Raw genomic sequence first — 21499 nt, forward strand, 5'->3', positions numbered from 1 at the left:
TAAGATATTAAGTAACTTGCTTAGGGCCACAAAGACTACTAACTTCTAGCGAGGCCAATGTAACCCCAAGACTGGCCTTTCCCTCCCCCACCCCACCCCCCAATAAGGTCATGTTGCTTTGCCTCTCTTGGATAAAGATGAATCAAATTACTTTTTTTGCATCATGAATTCCAGGTTTTGTGATTTCATATATCACATTAATTGATTTAGTCTTGGGGAAAATGTTGGACCAATTATAGTTTCCAGTCTTGATTTTTTTAATTTTTTAAACCCTTAACTTCTGTGTATTGGCTCCTAGGTGGAAGAGTGGTAAGGGTGGGCAATGGGGGTCAAGTGACTTGCCTAGGGTCACACAGCTAGGAAGTGTCTGAGGCTGGTTTTTATAGTTTCCAGTCTTATATGAAACTAAGCATCTTTTAGAGAAAGATAAAATTTAAACTTCTGGTTGCAAATCACAAAATATATTTATTAGTCATCAAATAGTTATATATATTATATATTCAAGCACATGTGAAATCAATATTAGATGTATTAACATTTTAAAAAATATTTTGGGTCTTACCATAAAACCACAGTATCCAACTTCTTTCATTGGGCTTTCATCTGTTTCAAGAATTATATCAATAGGGCAACCAAAAATATTTATGGGGGAGTTATTTAATTACTATTAGATCTCTGACCACCAGGAGTGTAGACAATTTGATACTATTTACTTTAAACACTTAAAAGAAATATAAGCATAGTAACACCTTGCCGAAGCTCAAAATCTAATTATTGCTTTTTTTTTTTTTCATTTCCTAATTAACTAAGGACATAGAGACAAAGTTTTTTTCTGTCCAGATCTCTTTATGAATTGCTGTTGGGTTCCAGTTCTTCATTTCTAGGTATGACGTTGAACAGCCCCCAAAGAATCGATAGTAGAAACTGAAATATGGACCATGTTGTTCAAACTGATCTTTAGACCCTATTGGCACCACAGTAGTACAATAGACTGCTTCATCTACACCATTAGTTTACAAGTTGGAATCACACTACAGTTAATTCTTTTTTTAAAATTAGTATCAACAGTTACAAGAATCCTTCAAAATATATATATATAGTTACCCGATAGATATTTTCCTAGATACAACACTCAGACAAACTGACTCTACATTGTACTTTAAAAATAGAACAAGATATTTTTGATGGAACATTTACAGAAGTTGTCCAGTTTGTGGGATGCTTTGTTACTTTACAGACATCGAAGAACCATTTTTTCTCTTCACTTCTTTGTTTCCTTCTATTTTTTTTTAAACTTGAGATCACAAAGTAGCTTAAATAGCCCTAAGTGTCCCTGAAGAGCTACTTTGTGTTGTATAAAAGCTGAATAATTCCTGCAATGTCAGGGGGTGACTGTTCAGCTGTTCAGGATCATGAGTTGATATCCCAGCACTCATAAAATAGAAGATTCAAAACCCAGGAACATACATTGAGGCAGAGATCATCATGACAGTTCTGGAAGTAATCCACAAGAAATGTCAACACCCAGGAGGCCAGAAGGCCACCACTGTATCAACATTTACAGCACGGACTCAAAATCAGGGAGAACTCACAGTGAAGTATTCATGCTAAGGGGATGATAACTTCACATTATATTTGGCTCATTTAAAAAAAATGTGTTGATCTTCAAGATACTCTGGGATGTCTCAGAGGACACATTTGTTTTAAAAGCAGACTATGTAATTCTGTGCAAAATTTAAAAAATTGAAGAAAGTGTTGCTTAGATGTTTTCATAAAATAATTATTACATTTTTGAGGCATAGTCAAAAAAAGGATTTTTTTTAGCATCGCATATTTTAATTCAGGTCAGTAGGGGAATACATTTGGCCCCTGGGGTGTGAAAAAAATTCCTCCAGATGTAATCTTTTGTTAGAATATTTACATGGTGGTTTCTTCCCATTCAAGCTCAACATCACCTACAAACACAAAAGTATAGGTTACAAGAAAGAAATCACAGTAAATCTGTGTAATTTCAAGAATTTCAGCAGAAGATGTAACATACATAAATGGCCCTACTCTGACTTGGGTTACAGGGAAATAGAGAGATTCGTGTTTACATTGACCAGCCACCTAAATACTTGTCAAAGTACACTCGCTGTTTAAATAATGCACCTGCTGGGTGAGGGGATGGGGGAGAAAATAAGTTGGGTACAACCTGTCTCTGTTTACCTTCCATGGCATCCAAAGAGTCCATCTTCTGAAGGGCTGAATAATTCACAAAACAGATGGGCTGATGACTTCCCTTACTTGACAAAAGATCCAAAATGCATTGGTGTAAAAAAATATATTGTGCCTGGAGAGGAAAGAAATGCAAAGTGAGCAAAGAATATTGTTGATAACTTATGTTTAAGAATAATATGGAACAACGAGGGCAGAAACAAAGAAGCAATTTTTGGGGAAAGATTGTATGCCATTTAAAAGAAAGGGTCTCCTAACATTTAACAAAGTGCCTGCAATACAGAAAATGCAAGTCACTTAACCTCAATTACTTAGCCCTTGTTGCTCTTCTGTCTTGGAATATATATACTTTAACAAGAGTGAAACATAAAATATGCACAAGATAAATGCAAAGTCATTTTCACATGAGAGAGACACTAGCAATTGGGGCAAGAGGAAGTGGGAAAAGATTGTTGTTGTTTTATAGTCCACTCTTTGTATTTCCATTTGGGGTTTTCTTGGCAAACATACTGAAGTGGCTTGTGATTTCCTTCTCCAGTTCATTTTATAGAAGAGGAAACTGAGGCATTGACTTGCCCAGGGTCACACAGCCAGTAAGTGTCTAAAGCTGAATTTGAACTCAGATCTTCTTGACTCCAGGCATCATTTTCTATCCTCTGAAGCACCTGACTGCCAAAGAACCTTTATTAGGATAAGCTAAAGAACAGAATTTCTTTTTAAATGATTTCCTAGGCAGCAAAGTTGTAGAAAAAATATGATGAGCTTTGTAAAGTTGGAGTTGGAGGTGTCAAAAACTTTCCAAGGGGTAATACGCAGACTCACATTTTTAAAAATTTTAAGCCTTTATATCTGTGACTACACCTATGTAATCACCCCAGAATCCAAGTTGGATATAAAGAGTTGTCAGTCACCTGGACATTTGGACTACCTGATATCAAACATTTGAGAATTATTTTTGAGTGATTAAATATAGCACTAACATAGTAGGAAACCCAAAATAGCCTCGAAGATAGTCAAAGAATATTGTTCCCCACTGAAGCACCGTGCAGTAAATATTCAGCCTTGCAAGGAAATCACTTTGTAGGACAGCACTTAGTTGGGTGCATCAAGTCTTGTCTGTTTATTAAATAGGGAGGCTCTATACTTTCTAGTTATATTTGATCTGGTGGCTGTCCTCAGCCCCATCCACTCTTCTTCTGATGGGAAAGGGAAAAACAATGGTGGCCAAAATTTGTTACTAGACATGGCATGATACAACATGGTTGCCGTAGTAGCTCCTGCTTAATTCTCAGAGTGTGGGTATTTTTTAGTGTGGATCTCCAATTTCATCCATGTAGAAATACCCTCCACAGGTATGGATTAGCAATTTAGGCATAATGGATAATAATAGCTGATATTTCTGTAACACTTTAAGGTTTATAAAACAGCTTAATAAATGATAACCTTAATGATAATTATAGCTAACATTTATATAGCACTTTACAGTTATAACAGTTTAATAAATAATGCTAATTAGAATAGTAATAGCTAAATCTCATAGCACTCTAAAGTTATAGAACTAGTTTCATAATTATAACAAACATTACAAAGTACTTTAAGGTTTATAAAACAGTTTCATAAATAATGATAATCAGAATAACAATAATTTAAAATACTTATATAGTACCATAAGGTCTATAAACAGCTTAATAAATAATAATAGCTAACTTTTATGTAGTACTTTAAGGCTATGAAACAGTCTAATAAATAATAATAATTATAATAATTGCTAATTTATGTAGCACTTTAAAATTATGAAATTCATAAATAAAATTAATAAATAATCACAGTTATAATTATGTAAAAATAATAAATAACAACAAATAGAGAGCAATTTAAGGTTTGTAAAAGTTTCATATATAATGATTACTATGATAATAATAAGAGCTAACATTTATAAAGCACTTTAATGTTTGGAACGCATTTTATATCTCAGCTGATCCATGCAACTATCAGGGGATTAGCTGCAATTATTTTTCCCATTTTCCAGGTGAATAAATTGAGACTGAGAATTGTTATAGTGATACATTAAATGGTATAGATTTGATGTTAAGGTTTCCTAACTCTAGGCCTAGTGCTCTATTGAGTATACCACCTTTCTCTGTGTAGAGAATATAGATGAGGAAAATCTATTTGTTATAATTCCAATAATTGTACAAAAAATGATTGCTCTTCTCCTTCCACAGATGGGGATCCAGAAGGAAAACTATTTCAGAGTGGTTCTGAATCTCCAGTTAGAGTTAAGAATAAGCCCATTATCTGCAAGGCTCTTATGAGTCTGTACAACTATCTTGGGGCAGTAGAAAGAAAGCTTGGAATCAAGAAAGACTGGTATTCAAGTCCTGAACCTGATAATGATTGGTTGTCTGGCATTGGGTTACACACTGAATTTTTCTGAGTTTCAATTTTCTGATTTCTAAAATCAACATAAAAATACTAGTAAAGTCTATCCAGAGTTGTCATAAGGTAATATGAAAAAAAATAAATTTCTTGAGTTACTATCATTGGGGTTATCAATGTGCCTCTAAACATGGATGAGAAAGGGATTACTGAAGTCCAGGTACCATCCCATGTCCATTAGAATAGTACTTTTGGTGGCCATGCTGCCATTTTCATGCTTTCCAATCCATCCACGAAGGCTAATCCTGATAGCACAGAATCGTGTGAAGTCAGAGAATTACAGGAATCCATTGTATGCACAAGCCTAGAGTAGTTAGAGACATTTGATGGTAGCTCTGTTTCTTCTTGACAATGAGAAAAAGGCACTAAAGAACTCAAAACTCCTTGAGGGAAGGAGGGATCATTTCCCTTTTGAGCTTTGTATCCCCAGCACGATTCCTGTCACAGCACATAGGAGCCATTTAACAAATGTTTGTTGAAATAAAACTGTTATCAGAATGTTAGTGAAAATGTCATAAAGTTCATTTTTCCTATTAAGGTTGTTTCATGTGCTATAATAGGCTGGTATAAATCACTGTTATAGTGACATCAGATTTACAAATGCATATAAATGGAAAGGGATGGAAGTTGTGATTTTCTACATATGTATATAGAATGTATTTTTCATATATATTGCATTTATGTATGTAGATAGAGACAGTCATGGAGTAGTGCATGGAGATCTTTCCACGGAGCCATGAAGGCCTGGGTTCAAATCTTTCTTTGGCCATATAATGGCTGTGTAACCTTGAGCAAGTTCTTTAATCCTTCAGTTCTCTTGTCAAATCTCTAAAATTATAAATTGTAGTGAAGGTACCCACCTACATTGGTAGAGAGAACATTTTATTTTTTTTTTTCCAAAACCCTTACCTTCTTTCTTAGAATCAATACTGTGCATTGGTTCCAAGGCAGAAGAGTGGTAAGGGTAGGCAATGGGGATTAAGTGACTTGCCCAGGTGACATAGCTAGGAAGTGTCTGAGGTCAGATTTGAACCCAGGACCTCCCATCTCTAGGTCTGTCTCTCAATCCACTGAGCTACCCAACTGCTACCCCAGAACCTATTTTTTTTTTAATCTTGGAGTTTTCTATACCAGTGAAATTACAGGTTTAGTCTGTCTTCCTAAAATACGAATATATAAATAAATCTATGAATGATTATGAAATTGAAATTATGAAATGAAGTATTAGGGAAACCTCATTTCTTCTTCATATATGCAAAAATACCTTCTCACATTGGCAATATATATGTTATATCACATTTCCTCCTGTATAATAGATTTTGTTTCTATTATTTCAGTTTGAAACAGAAATTAGGAAGAGACTTAATCTGTCATATAATGTAAATTATTTTTGTATATATGTATGTATATATGTACACACATGTACACTTGTATGTATATATTACACACATATACTTTGATCAATATATGTGCATACGCCATTATGAGTAATATCAGCTATCATGGTATCCAAAATTCTACCAACAATTGACATATAGGGACAATTTCCCCGAACTAATCTTGGTTCTTATTTTCCATGTTTTGTTTTTTTTAAACCCTTACCTTCCATCTTGGAGTCAATACTGTATATTGGATCCAAGGCAGAAGAGCAGTAAGGGCTGGGCAATGGGGGTTAAGTGACTTGCCCAGGGTCACACAGCTGGGAAGTGCCTGAGGCCAGATTTGAACCTAGGACCTCCCATCTCTAGACCTGGCTTCTCAATCCACTGAGATACCCAGTTGTCCCCTTTCCATGTTTTTTGAAAAGGAGTATTGCTCATTGGATAGAGAAATGGCATCTGCGGCATTAGGGACACTTGGCATTGAGTCCTCCCTCTAATATATACTGTCTGTGTGACGTTGTTTTCTTAATCACAGTGACTTCAAATTGTGAAATTACCAATGTTTATTGGTAGAAGGAGTTTTCAGAAAACCAATGAAATCATAGGTTTGTATCAAATAAAAGAAAAAATTCATCATTATTAAAAATGAAAATGAATTGATGAATTATGCTTCTTTACTTCTATGTGTAGAATTATTCTAAAGGTAAGGGGGGGTGGCAAATCTGACAGTGTGATAATTAGCCTTCAAATTGTCCAAGGCCAATCATTTATTGGTTTCAAAATGATCTTTTGGGAAAGTATAAATACTAAAATTTTGTAAACTTTCAGAAACCAAAGGAAGGTGGAAGGGAGGGGAACCAGAATTTTTTTTAAACCATCCTTAATATGTGCCAAGCACTTTACAAATGTATCTAATTTGATCTTCACAACACTCTGAGAGGTAGGTACTGTTATTATCCCCATTTTATATTTTAAGGAAATTGAGGCAAAGAGAACTTCAAGCAACATGCCCAGAGTCACACAGCTATAACACATTTGTAAGTTGTCCAATATGGATTTGAGGCTGGATTTGAACTCAGATTTTCCTGAGTATAGGTCTAGCACTTTATTCATTGTGCTATCGAGGTGCCTCAGGGATTTAGTTCCAGTTATCTCCTTTGAAAACTTTGTGTGCTCGAAAATATTAAAGGGACACCAGCATTTCATTTGAATGATTGTTTTTCATGTACAAAGTGGGGGGTGAGTTCAGAGGACTATTGGGAGTTCTTGGTCTTACCAGGTTCTGTACCATACACATTCTCTCACTTCTCAATTCTGCTACAAGTCCGTAGATATCCACAAAATCATGGTCATTTATATGTTGTGTTAAGTGGTCCAGAGCAATAAAAACTCCAGTTCTTCCAACTCCAGCACTGGGAAGGAAACAGAGAGCAGATGCTGAGTCATTTCCACTGTCGCGTACGCATCATTCTGTTGTACAAATGGAAGCATGGTAACATAGTGGATTGACTGTTGGGCTTGGAGTTGGGAAGAACTAAATCCAAATATGGCCCCAGATGCTTAGTAACTGTTGGGCAAGTCACTTAACCCTTTTTGCCTCCGTTTTCTCATCTGGAAAATGAGTGAGAGAAGGAAATGGCAAAACACTCCAGTATCTTAGCCAAGAAAACTCCAAATGTGGTCATGAAGAATCAGATATGACAATCTGGTCCAGCTCCAAATCTATAATTCTATGAAATGGTCTTTGATGATGACAAAGAGGAAGAGAAAATCTGTTACTAAGAGAAATACCAATCATTTCAGATAGAACACAGTTTTGTAATATAGTGTATAGCATGGGGTTTGGCTCACAGTTGTTCATCCTTCACTTTTTTAAAACCTTTACCTTCTCCTTAGAATTGATACTAAATATTGGTTCCAAGGGAGAAGAGCAGTAAGGACCACGCAATGGGGATTAAATGACTTGCTCAGGGTCACACAGCTAGGAAATGTCTGAGGCCAGATTTGAACTTATAAAGATGTCTTCCTGACTCCAGGCTCAGCACTCTACCACTTAGCCACCATATTTGTGGATAAAATCACTTCTAAGGAAGCATTATAGTGGAAAGTACACTGATTTAAGAAATGGGATCCATTACATTTTCTTTTTAATTTTGAGAACTGCATTGTAATATAATTGGTTTCCATTGTTATATTTATTATTTTTTGCATTTTATGCATGATTTTGTGCATTTTTTGTTTTTTACTTTTTATAGGAATTCATAACTGAATTCTTTAATGTCATACAAAAATGCAAAAAAATATTTATTTAAATACATCTTTTAAAAATTAAGACATAAAAGTAGCAGATTATCAAGCTCTTCTTATAAAATAGGCTTTTTATTGCCCTTTTATATATTCAATGTCATTCTAAAGAAAAAACATTAGAAAATATGAGTACATTTAAAAATAGAGAATAAAGATAAACATCTTCAATGATTCTGACTAGAGACCCAGAAGCTTTGCTTGACTGCCCAAGAACTCCATTAATAAACAAATGTTAAAAATTCTCATTTTTGAAGGCAGAGAACTTGGGATTGGATTTTCCATAAAACATTTCTTAATGACCTTGGATAAGTCCCTTATTTCATTGGGTCTCATTTTCTTTTTTTTCAGTTTAAGGGATTTGGACTAGGTAAAGTCTTTGAGGGTTCCTTCAGTTCCCAATGTGGTTATTAATTACCTCAAGTGAGAAAATACATATCAATCTCAGACTGCTATATAAATATCAGCTACTATCACTAGGGCAAATGGTGATACATAGCTTAAGAACTGGAAAAGGACTGTCTACTAACAAAAAGGCCCAGAAGTGAAGAGGTTGGGTTAAACTGTGAGTCTGTCCTCATAAACATAAGGAGCATCGATAAAACGTGGAGGAGCCCAAGGAGGCAATTTGCCATCACTGACTTTTAACTCCCCCCAGAAGCCATTTTACAGTCCCTCCATGATTTGAGCAGCTCCCAGTGCTGGCCAAGCAAGCCAGGAGAAACATAATCTGAGAAGCTCATTCCAGGGATCAAACATGCAGCCCAAAACTGTTAGTGGCAAAAAGGGAATCACAATCATCTAGCGCCGAAGCCTCCAGGGCATGTGTTGTTGTTAGAAGGTTGTCATGGTATAAAACAAGGGTGTAGTCTGTGGAAAATTATGTGACTAAAAAAAAACCTGCCACAAAAGCACATGCTTTTTTATCTGACCTGTCACTATGGGCCAAGGGGGAAGGCAAAAATGACCCCTGTCTTTGTACCTTAAAACATGCATTCTGAAGTTTTACACCATCAAAGCAACTACCATTTTAAATATTTTCTCAGTTGAAAAAATAGTATTTAAATGACAGAGAGAATTTAGTTTACTACCCATATTGTAAGCTTCTTGAAGGCAGGAATAATGCCTTTTTAAAGTCTTTTTATTCCTCTGATCTTGGTGAAGAGATAATGCAACCTGGGCAACTAGATAACCAAATGGATAGAGAACCAGACCAGGAGGCAGGAAAACTTAACTGCTTGACTTCAAATCTGGCTTCAAATACTTCCAAGTTGTGTGACTCTGGACAAGTCATTCAATCCTGTTTTTCTCAGTTTCCTCATTTGTAAAATGAGAAGGGAATGGCAAACCAGTCCAGAATCTTTGCCAAGAAAACACCAAATGGGGTTATAAAAAGTTGGATATGACTGAAAAATGGCCTAACAACAGCAACAATAGATCCATAACAGTAAGAGACATCACAAGCCATCTTGTCCAACCTGCTCATTTTATATTTAAGAAACTGAGGTCTAGGACAAGATTTGCCCATGGTATTAGAGGTAGTAAATAGTGGAGGCAGAATTTCCCCCCTGGTCTTTTGACTCCTTAGCCAGTTTAAAATGCATTTGAATAAAGAAAGACAGTATGGTAGAACAGGTCAAGGGATGGAGTCGGTTAGACCTGGATTTAGGTTCTGTCTCTGACACATAATGGCTATCTGACTTAATTTCTCCAAGCTCCAGCTAACTCTTTGAGATTATAAGTGATAGACTGGTTGAATATTTTTATTAATACGTATGGCAGGAATTTCCTTTTCCAAGGAAATAATAGATTTAGACCAAAAATACAGGTCCCTTAAAGTGCATGTGCACAGGTGTGCATATGTATGTGTATGTTGGAGAAAGGGATGCTGGACCTCTGATTACATCTAATGTGCAATATCCTTCCACTGCTACAACTCTACTTCAACTCATATTCTTATCCCAAAGTCTCAACATTAAGATGTTAATGGCCAAGGGCCTTGCCCAGAATCACGCATTTGGTATATATGAGTGGCCAGACATGCAATCAAATACTCTTGACACCATTCTTGACCCTTTAACCATTCTACCATGTTGTCTCTCTTCATCTATAATAAACACGGAATAAGTGTTTACTATTGTGAAGAAAGATATCAATGAAAAACATGATATTTGCAAATTCCTACATGGCCAAATGGTAATTTCCAAAACGATGTTGACTCTCAACATGTAAGAAGAGAGGCAAAGGAAGCAAAAATCATAAAATGGAAAAAAATATTAGAGCCAAGCAAAGCACCCTCTTTGACTGATACAAACAATGATTAATTGAATAACCAATGAAGTTTAGTACTTTTTTTGGTATATAACATACATCGAATAGTAAACTTGGAAATATTGACCTGATGTGAAAGTATTTGAGGATATCAACAAGACAAATGAAAGGAAAAAGATAATGATCCAATGTGGAGTCTAGAAAAACATTTTTAAGTAAGAATTGGTCAATGAGTCTAATACTATTCAGGGAAGAAGGTGCTCAATATTATCTTGCTCTGTTTTATAGCTGTAGCATCACATTGAAGGTGATTCATTAGAGACAGCATCGTATAGAGGAAATAGCACTGGTTTTGTAATAAAAAAGACCTGAGTTTATTAACTGACTCAAAGATATTATGAGCTACGTGTCTTTCAGAAATTCACCCAGAATCTATTGACCTCGGTTTTCTCATTTGAAAATTGAAGATAATAATAATTTCCCACTATATCCCTTACACAACTAATACGAAGAAAACACTTTGTAAAATATTAAGAGCCATACAACAGTATACTTTTTTATAAGCACACATTAACGAAAATCGTATATGATCATTCAGCTTTTTTATATGTCATTCCGTGCACAGCCATTTGGCCATTTGGCCATATTTATCAAAAGAGACTCTACTGAAGGAATTCTAATATTGAGCTATTCCAGAATAGCACATGAGAAAACTCAAGGGGTATTTTAGCATGGCATATGATTTATTTCAATAGTCTAGGCTTAAGAAAGAATTACTGTCTTGATAAAGGTGATGATACAGGGAATGGAAAGATCTTATAAATATTATTGAAGAAAGATTTGTCTTAGTGCTCTCTCCCCAGATGCTTTTAAAAATTATTACTTTATTGATTCTTATGGCTATTTTTCTTCTAATTTAAATGAAATGATCTTATATAAATTAATGTTCTTTCTCTGAATGTAACTATTATATAGAGCTACAGGCTTCTGACCACAAATTCTAAAATAAGGTGTCTCCCTAAGTGAATAACCAATGAAGTTTACTGCTTTTGTTGTACATATCATACATTGAATAGTAAATCTGGAAATATTGACCTGATGTGAAAGGATTTAAGAGAGTTTCTCTCTGTGTTATTTATATTACCAAAGTACCAATTCCTTATTTATCCAGCTGTGATCTCTGTAACTTCAATCACTGAAAGCTTATAGGTTGATGGAAAATTCAGAGATCTATACAGTTGAGGTTAAAGTTTACTCTTTACTCAATAAGTACTGACTCTACTGTTACCTAAAGAACCTCACTTTCTCTGTCTTTTCTACTAATCTCTGTGCCTAAAATATAGCAATTAATATGAGGAGCAAAAATATTATATTGAGCAAATTCTAGGATTAACAGGGGAAAAAGATGTTTCAGGGTTAAGATGGTAGATTAAAGAGAGGCACTCACCTGAGCTTTCCCAAATTCTCCTCCAAACAAAATTAAAATAACACCTCAAAGTGAATTCTGAAGTGATAGAACCAACTAAAGGTTGAGGTGAAAGAATTTTCTATCTAAAGACAATTTAGAATATCAGTAAGAAAAGTCTGTCTCACTGGAGTGATAGTGGAATGTGGGCTGAGACAGTGCAGATTGGGTCCAACAAGTCATCCACAGACCTTGGGGGTGACTGAGCCAAAAGTAGAGGCAGCTTCTGGAACTTTCAAACCACAGACATTTAGAGGGTTGAACAACTGGTTGGAAGGAGAGTACAGGGGACCGTTTGCTATTATTGGGAGCAAGACTGTCATATTGCTCATAAATAGGTCACAGACCCAGAGTGAGGAGTACTACCTGGTCACAGTTCCAGGACAGAAAAGAATGCTTGTGGTCCCTCAAAGACCAGAACACAGACCAGGAGAGGAATGACCACATTTGTCCTTAGACCGTAGCATCTTGGAAGAACTGAAACGTTATAGATTCCCAGAACTAGCTCTAGAAACTGTAGCATGAAAAACCCTAACACTTGGAATACCACCAATAAGATAAAAGCAATTATTAGGAGTTATTTCTCCAAATATATGCCAATAAATCTAACAATCTAAACTAAATGGATGAATATTTACAAAAATATAAATTGCCTAAATTAACAGAAAAAGAACATGGAATACTTAATCTATCTTAGAAAAAGAAATTGAAAGAAACTTTGGTGAGCTCCCCAAGAAAAAAATCACCAACATCAAATGGATTCACAAGTAAATTCTACCAAATAGTAAATAACAATTAATTCTAATACTAAATAACCTCTTTGGAAAAATTAGTCAAAGGAGTCCTACCAAATTCCTTTTAGTACACAAAAAAGTGCCGATACCTAAACCCAGAAGAGCTAAATCAGAGAAAGAAAACTATAGACCAATATCCCTAATGAATATTGATGAAAAATTTAAATAAAATACTAACAAGGAGATTACATTAATATAACAAAGATAATTTTCTATGACTATGTGGGATTTATACCAGGAAAGCAGAGTCAGTTCAATAATAGGAAAACTATCAGCGTAATTAACCATATCATAACATGAAAAATAAAAATCATATGATTATCTCAACAGAGAAAATCTTTTGACAAAATACAACACTCATTCCTATTAAAAATACTAGAAATCATAGTAATAAATGGGGCTTTCCTTAAAATAAGAAGTATCTACCTAAAATCATGATTAAGTATTATCCAATTAATAATTAATGATGATCCTCAAGCCAATTTACTAAATAATATTTATTTAATAGAGAAGCCTATTTTTCTATGTCTATTCATTTTTCACTCTGTCTTTTCATATACATACATACATATATATATATATATATCTATACTTATACATACACATATCCATACATTTTGTTGTTATTGTTCAGGCATTCAGTTGTGTCTGATTCTTTGTGATCTCATGTTCATGGGGTTTTCTTGGCAAAGATACTGGAATGATTTACTATTTCCTTCTCCAGTGGATTAAGGCAGAGATTGAGTTACCCAAGCTCATACACCTAGTAAGTGTCTAAGGTTGGATTTGGTCTCAGGTTTTCCTTTAATTCCAGCACTCTATCCAGTGAACCCCTTTGTATATATGTACATATAAACACATACATATCCCAATACCCTAGGCAAAAACAATAACATCATTGCAATACTATCTCTTAGTAATGCAATACAAAAAAGCAGAAATAAATTATTGTTGTTCAGTTGTTTCAGTCATGTCAAACTCTTTGTGACGTTGTTTAGGGTTTTCTTGGCAGAGGTACTTGAGCTGTTTGTTTGCCCTTTCCCTCTCCAGCTCATTTTACATATGAAGAGACAGAGGCAAACAGAGTTAAGTGATTTGTGCAATGTCACACATCTATGAAGTGTCTGAGGCCAGATTTGAACTAACAAAGATGAATATTCTTGACTCCAGGCCAGACACTCTAACCATTGTGCAACCTAGCTGCCCCCATGATTAGCATTAATACAACTGCTATAAGAGAAATTGCTTCCAAAGTCATTTTTAACTATTAATACAACTATGGACCACTCCTGAATTCTAGAAACAGTTTTAGTGACAGTTATCTCAAGAAATTCATTAATCTTTTCTCAAGAATTATCTTCATTTTTTATGGTAAAGGTTAAATTCACTTCATTCAGAATATACAATCTCTGGGTCCCTTTTCTTTCTTCCCATTTAGCTATCAAAGACAACAGTCTTTCCAGAACTACCCTTAGTCAGGCTTCTTAAGGATTTTCATAAAATTACAGCTGAATTAGTATAATTCAAGATTCCATTGCCTCTTAAAGAAACAATAATAATATCTAAAGCAGGGGTTCTTCTGTTATGCTCTTCTTTGGCAATCTGGAAAAGGTTAGAGGATATAAAAATATACATTTTTCAATTCAAGTTATAGACTCCCTAAAATCTCCATGGATCTCATTTAGAACATCTAATTTAATCTCTGCAGAAGAGGCTACCAAAACTGATGTAAAAACTTGTCTTATACCTTATATACTGAACATCATCTAAATCATCAAACCCATTACTTGATTTTCAGTTTAATTATCCTGTGATTCATATATATATTTTTAATTTTTAAAATCCTTACCTTCCGTCTTAGACTCAATACTGGATATTGGTTCTAAGGCAGCAGAGTGGTAAGAGTAGGCAATGGGGGTCAAGTGACTTGCCCAGGGTCTCAGAGCTGGGAAGTGTCTGAGGCCTAATTTGAACCCAGGACCTCCCGTCTCTAGGCCTGGCTTTCAATCCACTGAGCTACCCAGCTGCCCCCTGATTCATATTATGACAAATTCCTTAGTAAGCTTAAATATCATCATTATTTTTAATTCCTCCTCCTCCTCCTCTTCTTCTTTTCCCCCCTCTTCCTCCTCTTCCTCTTCCTCCTCCTCCTCTTCCTCTTCAGATGAGAATCTTTTATTATGGATGTTATCTTGACTAATAAAGAGAAACTTATTTCCTAAGTAGGGGAGGTGGGAATTAACTGCTTCCGGAGTCAATTTCTTCAACTTTTGGACAGCTTTAACCATCACTAGAGTTTCTACTACCTACTAATATCAAGCTTTACACTTGAGCTTAACAAAACAAATTGCAGAAATATAGTAGTTCATGATGTAATAATCTCAAGAAGCTTAAATTATTTTAAATGTAATTAATTATAAAGGAGTATCACAGGATTTCTATTCTTATACCACGGCATATCTAATTCAATAGGTTCAAATTAGTAAGCATTTATTAGCAATTACTACAAACAAGGCACTATCATAGGCACTGCATATACAAAGACAAAGACCTTGCCTTCTTTGAACTTATACCCTGATGCAATGGAGGCATGAGTTATGTAGTAAAATTCAATAATTCTAGCAAGTTGCAATATATCAAGCAGACTGCTATGAGTGATATGTCACTTTTCTTTTTAATCCTTACTTTCCATCTTAGAATCAATGCTATGCATTGGTTCCAAGGCAGATGAGTGGTAAGGGCTAGGCAATGGGGGTTAAGTGACTTGCCCAGGGTCACACAGCTGGGAAGTGTCTGAGGCCATATTTGAACCAGGACCTCCCATCTCTGGGCTTGGCTCTCAACCCACTGAGCAACCTAGCTGCACCGCCCCTCCATGTTTAAACCCTTACCTTCTATTTTAGAATCAATACTGTGTGTTGGTTCTAAGGCAGAAGAATGGCAAGGAAATCACTTCTTACTGACAAAAATCAGTGGAAGCCTATTATATTTTGAGCCCAAAGGAGATAATTATCTCTTGTTGTAAAACATTGGAAAATTCTTCTATTGGTGCCTATTCTGACAGGTGAAATCTATAATACAATCAATATCTTCATTCTACCTCTCTGGACTTTTTAGAGTTAAGTTTACATTTGTTGAGACTAGGGAAAGATTGATGAATACCATGTGAGTTGATAGGAAGCCTCATGATTATCATTGTCATAGCATCATCCATCTATCTGTAGCCATCAAGTCATCATCACCCCAAGGAACATGGACATGGTGATCCATGCAGCCTATGCAAAGAAGCCTTGGAAGCTATTTAAAACATCACTACAGGTTATAAATAATTTGCACCTACTGAATTTCTAGCAAGGTGTGACATGATGGGTTTAATTCTACATTAGAAACTAAGGCTCTTTTGTGGGCAGATGACAAATCCTCATTATACAAATATAAAACTTGGACTGTCCTGGAGAGCCCAATAAATAAACTCTATCTGTACTGTATCTACATCATTATTATGGACCCATCTGTTGTTCAAAATCACCAGGACATAACACTGATTCACACCAAAAAAAAAATGAGAACAAACAAAAACCCCTTAAGATCAATAATTCCAATAAATGTTATTGTACCCAAAACTCACTATCAACATACTATATCCAATGAAAACCTTTTAAGTCGTAGAGACCTAGTGGAAGAAATCATAAAAATGAGGTGATTTCTTTCTCCTCATCTTGACTACTATTAGGCTTGGACTGAAGATGTCTGGATGAATTTACAGAAAATGAATTTATATTCCAATACTTTTATTCCCTCACAGAAAGAAGCCATTTTACAAACCTAAAAGATAATCTACAGAATATAACTTGGGAAAGATAATTCCTTGTGTCAGTAATATTTCTATCTGAACACAAGCAAAAGAATGAGAAGAATGATTTTTCAATGCCGATTAGGGATTGGATTTGTGATTTCATTATTATAGAGAATTTAAAAGAGGGCTCTTCTGTAGTAGTAGTGGTGGTAGTAATAGTAGTAGTAGTATTAGTAACAACAGTGATAACTGCCAGCTGTACAGCATTCCAAGGTTTGCCAACTCTTTTCAGGATGTTGGCTCTCTTGAATATAAATGAAAATTCTCTAATATGGTTAATTCTTATTAGGATAATGAAAATAAGGAATCGACGGGAACAAAAAAACCATTTTTGTATTAGTAAGTGTAGGATTTTTAATTCTGTTATCATGGCGGACTCCACATGTGGGAACTCCTTTTACTAATCTAGACAGTGATCTGTTTATGACCAGGCAGAGAGGAAGTGTTTTAGGAACATTTTAGGAAGTCGTTTAAACCACAAAGCTTCAAAAGAAGGACTTAAACATTTGTCTTCTTGACTCAAAGCCCAGAATTCTAACCATAATATCTCCATTCTTTGATTGTTAGATTTTTAAAGTCCATTTGGCCATATTTAAAACCTACCTGCAATGAACAACCATTGGTGTGGTGTCATGAGCTCTGCTTGCTCGAATTAACTTCACAAAATGAATTAATGGTGCACTATTTTCAGGAACTCCATGTTCAGGCCAAGCGGTAAAGTTACACTGTCGAACTGTCATACAATCCCCATGCTGGAACCATGTCAGATGAAAGAAGTGTCATAAAAGTTGTATTAGTTTAGTCACAAAGAATGGAAATAGCAAATCTAAAAGCATTTTGTAAGTGACACTATGGAAAGAATTAGTTTAGTTTCTATGTAAGTCTATCAGTACGACAAATATTTCATTTTATAAAAGACTCAACACCAATATAGTAAACTCTACTTTTAATAAAGCAAGAGACTGATAAAGATGTCTACAAATAGTTGTTTCCATAGCATTTTCATTCAACTTTATTACTGTCATAATAGAATTCTGGATTGGAGTTCATACAATTAGATTTAGTAAAAGCAATTTTAGACCAAAATGTAAGCAAATTATATAGAAATGACTTGAGAATATGCAGAGCTTTGAACATGGATATAAATGATAGAGATGGATAAGGATTAGGCCTATGATTTTATTAGCTTATGGAAATCCCAAGTGAAGAAATTTCTCCTAAGAATACAGAGAGGCATATTCACTGTAATAGAATTAGAAGAAGTAGCTAGGTAGTCAGTGGACAGAGAGGTCCTGGGTTCAGGTCTGACCTCAGACACTTCCTAGCTAAATGACCCTGGGCAAGTCACTTAACCCCCATTGTCTAGCCCTTATCACTATTCTGCCTTGGAACCAATACATAGTATTGATTCTAAGATAGAAGGTGAGGTTTTAAAAAGCAGTATTAGTTATCTTGAACATTGAGAGGCTAACTGACTTGCTGTGAGTCATATAGTTAGTATGTGTCAGAGATCAGACTTGAATTCAGGTCTTCCTGGCTTTGTGGTAAGTTCTCTATCCAACTATGCCATGCTTAACATTGACACAGATATAGACAGACATAGATATAAATATTGATGATAAAATATATGTATATTATATACACAAATATGAATACAAACTCAGGAATGGGACCATTCTGAAATATAAAAACTTGGGTTATTTGAATTTCTCTCTTTCGAAAACCATAGCAACCTAAGCAGGTCCCTATCTCCTTGTATATAAGATAAAAGGGTTGGATTCACTAGATATCTCTAAGGACCATTTTCTCTCTAAATCTAATACAATTTTTAATCTTCCTACTTTTTTTTCCCACTACTATTTTGATATCAGGCTCTACTCTGTGTTTCCTTGTTGCCATAAATATCCCTTCCCCATTTTCTCCACAGCTATTATGCTTCCATTGTCCTCTGCCATGGAATGTTCCCTCACAGTCATGCCTTTTGCTATTTCCATTCCTTATCTGTCTTTGATTCCCTAAAGGGCCCAGATATATCAAAGACCAAGGAGTGGAAGCAAGGCAGATGACTAGATATGGTAGAAGAGAGCCCAATGAAACTGGCATGCTTAATCTGATTCAATAACTTTATAGTATACAGACCAGTGATTCCCAAAGTGGGTGCCACCGCCCCCTGGTGGGTGCTGCAGCAATCCAGGAAGGCAGTGATGGTCACAGGTGCATTTATCTTTCCTATTAATTGCTATTAAAATTTTTTTTAAAAAAATTAATTTCCAGGGGGCTAAGTAACATTTTTTCTGGAAAGGGGACGGTAGGTCAAAAAAGTTTGGGAACCATTGATAGAGATCCTCCATTGAAATCCTCTTTAGATGCTTCACTGTGATGTGGAGATGATGTTGGGTTCTACAGCTCATTTATCTATGGAGTATAAACTCTGGTACAGTCCTGTCAAGTTACATCCTCTAAGAACCACTTGCTATATTCATTAATGCTAATTGCAAAAGGGAGTGGCCTCGGGGAATTAAGTTCAAGAACACTGATTAAGTATGTACTATGTGGGTCAGTAGGGATAGGAAGACAAAATAGAAATAGCTTTTGCCTTCGAATGTATATTCTGTAGCGATAAATAGAGTAGGTTGCAACAACTCTAGAATACTGTCTACTAAGCTACAAAGGGGTCATAATCTCTGTCAATTGAAAGAGAGATCATGCTCCACCCCCATCCCCAATCACATATCCTAGGAATATGAAATTCAAAAAGAAACAAAAAACAAAAACAAAAAAAATAGAGCAAGAAGACTGGTTTTTTTCTACCATGTTTTCTACCATGTTTAAACAAGACACTGAGATTTAAAATTTTTTCAAAAATACTAGCTGTGGTAACTCCCTCAACCAATATAGGTCACAACCTAGCTATAATTTATAATCTTAAATTATTGCTCGAGGCTCAGAAAAATTGTCCTTAGCCATACGACTCCTCTAGGAAGGGAGATTTCAGTCTAGGACTTTTCCGATTTCAAGTTCATCACACTCACAACTTTGAATCTCTGAAGCTTGGTTTTGTACATATAGGAATTTACTGTCATTTCACTTACTCGATACAGAATTAAAAATAAGGGTTTATTGTAATCCAGGCAACAAGCACTAACTCAAGTCTGTATTAATGACTAGGATATTCTCTCCTCACTTGCATTTCTTAGAATTCCTTCATTCCTTCAGGTTTAAGCTTAAATATCACTGACTACAGGAAGCCTATCTGGATTCCACTGATTACTAATGCTCTTTCCATCAGAAATCATTCTGTATGTAATAGACATCTAATTTCCTACATAAACTACAAGTTGTTTTTTACCAATAGAAAGTAATCTTGACAGCAAGCCTATTTCATTTTTGTGCCTCTAACCCTTAGAACAGTCCTGGAACATATTAGGCACTTAGTAAATGCTCATAGAGTTGAATTAAAGGTCAAATTACTAGTTACAGATGTAGAAATGAATTTTTCTCAAACGTTTTCCCTCCATTTCCCAACTTTAATAACATTTTCTTATTATTTTACCCTTTCAATTTTCAGATCTCTGATGGTCCAATCAATTTGAATTTCTTCTAATACTTTGGTAATCACTATATCTCCAAAAACAGTCACTGGTTTGTTGTCTTCTGGCCAATACTGATGGCATCGGATCTGCATTGAGAAAAGATAAAAAAGACAAGAGAAAAATCTCTCATAATGACCGCTGATTAAATTAAATGCCTCATCACTATTAAAGCAGTAAAAATACCCTTAGAAAAACAATTCACACAAAGCAATAAAATTATAAAATACACATTTTATGAAATAATTTTCAAGAAACTCACTCGTCCTTTTTCAAAACACTGTGTTAGCATCACTAAAGTTTTTGCTCTGGTTTCCCAGACCATTCGCCAAAAATCCCCTACTGTTCCAGGTAACGGTCCTTGGGTAGCAATAAATTCATTTGGACATAGGTAACCCTAGAATAATAATAAGAAATGAATATTGATTTCATCCATAATCAGAAAGAGCTCTATTAATTTCGTTCACTAGAAGTTTTTATACAATTACTAGAGGAGCCTGGTTATCTTTACTGGCTAAATATAACTTAGTTACCTAAAATTTCTTAGTCCAAGAAATTGATGTAAGAAATAGGCTATATAATACATACATATATATTTAACTATTTAAAAATATACTTTATATACTTAATGACATATTTTAAAATTATATATAATACATAATTTAATGATGGATGATCAGAATGCACTTAGGAGGGACCATCACTAGGAGAAACAGAGATAACAATGTCTCAAGAATAGGTCATTCCAGGCTAACTTCAATGCGGAATGCCATCAGCATAGTATATCGCTGGATTTAAACCAAGCATCTCAATTCCTGGGATACAGGATAGAACAATGTGAGTTAGATCATGTTATAATAGATTCTTTGGAACTGGGAGAACCACTTATTTTTTTTAAATTTAAACATTTATTAATATTCATTTTTAACATGGTTACATGATTCATGCTCCTACTTTCCCCTTCACCACCACCCCCCCACTCCCCCCACCCATGGCCGATGCACATTTCCACTGGTTTTGTCATGTGTCCTTGATCAAGACCTATTTCCAAATTGTTGGTAGTTGCATTGGTGTGGTAGTTTCGAGTCCACATCCTCAATCATGTCCACCCAGACCCATGCGTTCAAGCAGTTGTTTTTCTTATATGTTTCCTCTCCTGCAGTCCTTCCTCTGAATGTGGG

The 21499-nt window shown here is 35.1% G+C and overlaps 1 protein-coding gene across 1 annotated transcript in view; it reads right to left on the reverse strand.

Moving 5' to 3' along the window:
* Positions 1-445: 445 nt before the first annotated feature.
* The window catches only part of PTPRQ (protein tyrosine phosphatase receptor type Q), a 354830-nt gene continuing 333776 nt past the window's right edge, over positions 446-21499 (reverse strand). The window contains exons 52-58 of the mRNA XM_044679179.1: positions 21017-21021; positions 20581-20715; positions 20282-20407; positions 17332-17480; positions 7315-7450; positions 2209-2332; positions 446-1955 (exon numbers count right to left, since the gene is read on the reverse strand). Of these exons, the coding sequence (XP_044535114.1) occupies positions 1918-1955; positions 2209-2332; positions 7315-7450; positions 17332-17480; positions 20282-20407; positions 20581-20715; positions 21017-21021 (713 nt within the window). The 3' untranslated portion in view covers positions 446-1917. The remainder of the gene's footprint in view (positions 1956-2208; positions 2333-7314; positions 7451-17331; positions 17481-20281; positions 20408-20580; positions 20716-21016; positions 21022-21499) is intronic.

The sequence above is a fragment of the Gracilinanus agilis genome, chromosome 5 (genome assembly GCF_016433145.1).
Source record: "Gracilinanus agilis isolate LMUSP501 chromosome 5, AgileGrace, whole genome shotgun sequence".
NCBI lineage: Eukaryota > Metazoa > Chordata > Mammalia > Didelphimorphia > Didelphidae > Gracilinanus > Gracilinanus agilis.